General features: G+C 39.9%; 1 protein-coding gene across 1 annotated transcript in view; it reads left to right on the plus strand.

Annotated features, from left to right (window-relative positions):
- The window catches only part of SLC41A2 (solute carrier family 41 (magnesium transporter), member 2), a 35,622-nt gene extending 31,528 nt beyond the window's left edge, over positions 1–4,094 (plus strand). The window contains exon 10 of the mRNA XM_009069493.1: positions 3,909–4,094. Coding sequence (XP_009067741.1) covers positions 3,909–4,094 — 186 coding nt within the window. The remainder of the gene's footprint in view (positions 1–3,908) is intronic.
- The last annotated feature ends 2,404 nt before the right edge of the window (positions 4,095–6,498 follow it).

Consider the following 6,498-nt stretch of genomic DNA (forward strand, 5'->3'; position numbering starts at 1 on the left):
TTCTGTCTTCTAAGGACCTTTCTTGGCAATGTGACCAAAGGTCATTTCAGAAATGCAGTGAAAATCTGATCATGTCTTTAGTTTCATTTTCCTCAGTTTTGATTGTGATTTTTTTCCCAAAAGAATAATAATGTAGTGTGATTTTCTTTTCAAAATATTGAAACATCTGGAATTTTGCTTGTATTTTTGCAATCCTAGGCTTTATTTTGGGTTTTTTTGGGGGTTTTTTCTTCATCAGTGACTATAGAGTTTCTCCCTTTTCTTAGATAGATCTTTTTATGTATATAATATTCAGTCCTTTTTAACCTTTCTTAAACCTTGCAGTAATGTCATTCTTCAATCTGGCAGAATTGCTAGAGCTCTGTTTCATAATTCTCCTCTTAATCTTTTTTTTTTCAGCAAGCACTTGTTCAGTTCTTCTATATTAAATAATTTTAGCTCACATCTTGACTAGTTCTGCATGTATTTACAATCTCTTGATATCACTTTTCTACAGCATTTCATGCTAAACAGATAATTTTTGTACTGTCTTACTAGCCTTTCTGTGATGTTAGAGGGTTGTGGCTAATGCAGCTAAACCCATTTGGAGCTGTTCTCTAGAGATGTTCCCCAGCCTCAGTTTTGGGGCCAGTCCTGTCTAATGTCTTCAGTGATGATCTGGACATGGGGATTGAGTGACCCTCAGTGGATTTGCAGAGGACACCAAGTTGGGTGGGAGTGTGGATCTGCCTGAGGGTAGCAAAGCTCTGCAGAGAGACCTGGACCAACTGGAGCAGTGGCTGAGGACAGCTACATGAGGGTCACTAAGGTTCAGTGCTGGTTCTACCCTTGGAACACAACATCCCCAAGACGCTCCAGGCTGGGGGAGGAGTGGGGATGGAGGTGTTGCTCCCAAAGGGACTTGCAGTGCTGGTGGCAGCAGCTCAGTCTGAGCCAACAGTGTGCACAGGTGGCCAAGGAGGCCAAGGGCATCTTGGCCTGGCTCAAGCAGAGCATGGCAGCAGGACTAGGGCAGTGCTCATCCCCCTGGACTCAGCACTGGGGAGGTCCCAGCTCAGTGCTGTGCTCAGCTTTGGCCACTCACTGCCAAAAGGCCATAGAGGCACTAGAGTGAGTCCAGCCAAGGGCAACGAGGGCAGCAAAGGGCTAGAGCACATGGGGAAGGGCTGAGGGAGTTGGGCTTGGTTAGCCTGGAGAAGAGGCTCAGGGGTGATCTCATGGCTCTCTCCAGCTCCCTGACAGGGCTTGGAGAGAGGTGGGGGATGTCTGTCCTGCCATGGCTGCAGGGAGAGGAGTAGAGGGAATGGTCTTGAGCTGAGCCAGGGCAGAGTCAGATTAGATATTAGGAGAAATGTTTTCCCTGTGAGGGTGCTCAGGCACTGGAATATTGCCCAGGGAGGTGGTGGAGTCACCATCCCTGAAGGTGTTTAAGAGGCATCTGGATCTGGTGCTGGAGTATATGGTTTAGGGTTTAGGGGTTCCAGCAGTGGCAGGTTAATGGTTGGACTCGATGATCTTAGAGGTCTCCTCCAGCATTGATGGCTCTATGTTTCTATGCTGATCCCTACTTACTAAAGTAACAAGTCTTGTGAAGTCTTTTTAAAATTATTTTTTGCTTTGTATTTTCTGTTCTGTCAGATATTTGTGAGTGACTTATCACTTTAAATTCAAGGACTGTCTGTCAAAAAATCATCAAACTTATTGTAGGGCTTTTTTTTTTCTTTTTTTCACCCCAAATAATAGTTGGTTGATTACTTTGATTGCTCCCCCCTTAACATTGATGAGAAGCAAAATATCATTGAAAACTGAAGTCACACTGATTCATTCTGTCATGCAGCACTGACTAATGTGGCCAAATAAGTAACCAAAGTCCCAAGTCCAAAGACTGAGCTGTGTAATTGTGAAATGGTAGTGAGTTTCTAGACATTCAAATGTATGATGATGATTCCTTCACCAAGGTAAAGGCTGTAGTCTCATAACTTATTGAGTAGGCACTATGTCCCACTTGCCATCATATACTTTTATAAGCATCAGTTAATATGATGTGCAATAACCTTTTCCTGTTACTTACAGAAGCAAAACTTGCTATAATTTGCATGATGTGTTATGCACCCATAAGTTAATACACCAAAAACAATTAGGTGGGAAGGCTCACAAAAGCTTAACTTCCAAACTGCTTATTTTTCACAGTAGCCTTAGTGAGTTATTTCAGGGTGGAAAATAGAGATAGAAATGAAAGGTTTTCATGTCATGATTTCGAAGAGTCAGAAGTGTATCCTGTCAGCTCAATTGACCTGTGTATGTTATGTCTAATTGGTTGTGTTATATAAATGGAGTGTGTGTTCTCCTTGGAATGAATGTTCCCATCTTCTGATGGAACATGTCTAACGATTGTTGATGTGTGGCTCTACAGTGTCGTCTGTGCACATCCTGGAGGAGATGGTAATGTGCAGGATCTTTTCTAAACAGGCCTCTTTTTGTCTCGGTAAGAAGAAGGAGCTGACTCAAAGAATCTGATAGTCTTCCAAAGAAAACATCTGTTTTAAATATGCTTGTTTGGATTCCAGTCAGCACACCTAGGACTTGCATAATTAGCTTGGGCTGCAGAGTTCCCTGTTCAGAAGATACGTTTGTATAAATAAGCCATGCATTTTTCATTAGGCAAATACTCCTCCCTTTCTGGTTCTGATTTTTAATTGGCAATCCAGGCTTCTCTTTTAACATACACTTTTGCAAAGCAAAGGTTAATTGAGAAACTTTTTCCACACATTTTTTTGTATGACATTCATTTTAGTGAATGTATTGGGGAATGTCTTGGAACCATTTTATCAGCATGTCAGTAAATGAGTGCATACATTTATAAATATGATTCTGATGCCAATAATTGATTATTGACTACATAAAATATTTGTGTTGTACTTTTTACTACTTTTAAGGCTGCATATTCTTTCAAATGGACATAGTAGAGTTTTTAAAACATGAATTATGGTAGTAACTGTCTTAAGTTTACCCTTCTTGAAGATCTGAGTAACTAAAAATACTTAAAATGCAGTGTTTATTTCATCTTGAGCAGCTCCTTAGAAGACACAAGAAGAAAAGGAACTCAGTTCGTGGTCCTTTCTCCATTCATCTTGTGCCATGCCACATCACATGGTTCCCCTGAACCAGAGTCTCTTATCACACAGCTGTGCAGCATGAAAAGGATTCTCTTCTAAAATTGAGTTAATGACTATGCATACCTTTGGTCTTAAGATCAAGTTTCTCAAATGATCAGACATTCACAACTGGGAATGAAATCTTTTACTCTAGGACAAATTCAGCCTGGAGTGACACTGTACTATATATTGCAGGTGTGCCTTGTTTCAGAAGGGTTGGAGATGGTTTTTCAGGCAGAAAAGGAGGTTCTAGGCCATTTTTTTGCAGTTCATACAACTCTTCTTAGTTTGACCTGTTATTCTTTATACTACATCTGATTTCAGGGCAGTACTAGAGCTGTGCAAACGGAAGTGACACCTGGGTTGAGTGTCTTCCTGTGGGGCAGCATCACTTGGTTCTGAGTTGTCTCAAAGTCCCACTGATGCTCTCACTGTTTGGAAGGATGTGTTATGTAAGAAGTGCCACTGCATGTTTGCGCCATTTTCAGAAGTTCTCAAGCATACACTGGGTGAAGAATGCTGCCAGTGATTCCATATGTTCATCCAGCTGTGCATGTGATTGACTGAGATGAGCTGGCTAAGTGTCCTCTCTCTAGTTTGAGTTTGAAATTCCCTCCTATGAATCATTTATATTTCTCAAAGCACTTGTATACAACAGTTCTGTGTACAAATGAGACAATAATCTTGGCTGTTGTCTTCCTTTTGGTGTAGTTTATGTGATAATAATACACATTTTGTTTGTTTGATGTGTAGGTGTTTACTCTGTTGTGGATTGCTGACTGGATGGTGCACCACTTCTGGAAAAAAGGAAAAGATCCTGACAGTTTTTCTATCCCTTATCTTACTGCACTGGGAGATCTGCTTGGAACTGCCTTATTAGCTATAGGTTTTCATTTTCTGTGGCTCATAGGTGACAGAGATGGTGATGTTGGTGACTAATTGTTCTGATGGATGTGATGACTTTTCCTGGAATATTGACAAGACCAATCACTCCACTCGAAGGTCCTCAAAGTGATTCTTCCATTTGGTCTAAGTAAATTGGTTTACTTTGAAAAACTTAGATGGAACTAGGATACTTGACACCTTTGCTCTGAAACCAAGGTGGATTACTGGTAGTTGAAGACATCTGAGTAGACAAAATGAAAGGTAGATCAATCCTTTATCATGTTTTAAATATTTAAAAGATCTGATCTTTCTAAAGAACAATTCTTTATCTGTATTGCAAACCAGAACAATCTCTAGTTGCTCGTTCAGTGCTGACAAAGAAGAGGATAAGACCCAATCAGTGACTTGCCTTGTCTTTCCCTCCCAGGGACAAAGTGGGTATATTTTTTTTCATTTTGCCACAGGAATGGTTAGTAGACCTCAGATTAATTCAATTTCACAGACATTTCCTGAAGAGTTGATGATACGTTCTTACCTTGCATTTTCAGTGCTGTAGCTCTCTGACTATTGCAGACTTGGTATCATTAATGACTGTTGAGGGGATTTGCACCCTGATTGTCCACACCCATTTTGTCATGAGCTTTATTTTCCGTATACTAATATGACCATCAGTGTTTATAAAAATTGACACTTGAAAAGTGTCTGCAGGACTGAGCTCGTTTCCTCTGTGCTAAAAAGAACAACCTAATTATTTTGCTGTTGTGATTTATCAGAACAAGAAAATAGTAAAGACAAATAATAGAATCATAGAATCAACCAGGTTGGAAAAGACCTCCAAGAGCATCAAGTCCAACCCTACCATCGTTACTAGACCATGGCACTAAGTGCCACATCCAGTCTCATCTTGAAAACCTCCAGGGACAGTGAATCCACCACCTCCCTGGGCAGCCCATTCCAATGCCTGATTACTCTCTCTGGAAAAAATCTCTTCCTAATATCCAACCTAAACCTGCCCTGGCAGAGCTTGAGCCTGTGCCCTCCTGTTCTCCTGCTGGTTGCCTGGGAGAACAGACCAACCCTCACCTAACTCCAACCTCCTTTCAGGGAGTTGTGGAGGGTGAGAAGGTCTCCCCTGAGCCTCCTCTTCTCCAGGCTGAACAACCCCAGCTCCCTCAGCCTCTCCTCGTGGCACTTGTGCTCCAGTCCCTTCCCCAGCCTCGTTGCTCTTCTCTGGACCTGCTCCAGCACCTCAATATCCCTCCTGAACTGAGGGGCCCAGAATATGGCACTGACTTGACCAATGGGTGAATGATTCAAACTCCCTGTGTTGGAAAGTGTATGTTCATTTAGCAACTGAAAAGATGTTTAACTAACTGATGTTAATGGTGTTGTCATGACCAATATCCTGATAGTAGGGAAGAATTTAGGGATGTTGATTCAATTGTAAATACTGAGCCCTCTTGAAACTTGGGGTATAAAAGATAAAGTTTCTTTTTTAGGCACTTAGGAAGTTACATAAACTTCTCAAATTCCAGAGATGTGTCCTCCATTTCTAAGCAGAAATCTCTTCTAACAGCGAATCTGCTTTCAAGTTGTGGAACTAATATGGTCCATAAGGATAATGAGATTTTCTGATTGATTTCTCTTATTTGTAGACCTCAGTATTTCAAATTGATCATGAGGACTCTGGTTGCCACTTGCAAAAGAAAAAAAAGTTGCTCATTGCTCTGGTTTAGAGTCTAATGGGAGTTCCTCTCAGCATCTGTTTTTAAAGACTGTAGGATACATCCTTAATGCATAATTAAATGAACAACTCATATTTTACATGTCGTGATTGAAAGTTTTCAATTTTGACATTTAAATTAGACAACTAAATCTATATATCATAATTCTCTCAACATTAGTCCTGCTTATGCATACAAATCCTCCTTTTTAATTTGATGGACCTACTCAGAGGAATTAAATTATGTGGGTAAGTGTTAACGGGACTTTTAGAGGTGTCGGTTACCTTAAACTCTTTGGAAGTTTGAAGTGTTTGTAGTTTTTGAAAATTAAACCAGCTATTCAGTGCCTACACATGGATTTAGATGCCTGAATTTTCTCTCTCTCATTTAAACATTTTATTTAAGCTTTTTCTGACAGTTATGATAATATAGTTGTTTGAATGAATCATATGTATCATGTCTTTTATTATGTGAGAGAAAGATGAAATCTTTCTGCCTTCGAGTTCTCTGACTTCTCTTGGTTTGTTTTAATGTTATTTAAAATAGTTTCTTGTATGTAGCATTGCAGGAAATACTCCTATTAAATCATTTAAATGGAATAGATGGAAGTCTTTTGTTTTTAAATAATTGTTGTTTATTTTTTATATAGATGCAGATGCAAATCTTTTTGCTTCTATTAAAACTACATCTGAATCAACTGAACTGGTGTTTCATAGAATCATGGAATTTTTTGG

This window comes from Acanthisitta chloris, unplaced genomic scaffold (genome assembly GCF_000695815.1).
Source record: "Acanthisitta chloris isolate BGI_N310 unplaced genomic scaffold, ASM69581v1 scaffold30472, whole genome shotgun sequence".
NCBI classification, from domain to species: domain Eukaryota; kingdom Metazoa; phylum Chordata; class Aves; order Passeriformes; family Acanthisittidae; genus Acanthisitta; species Acanthisitta chloris.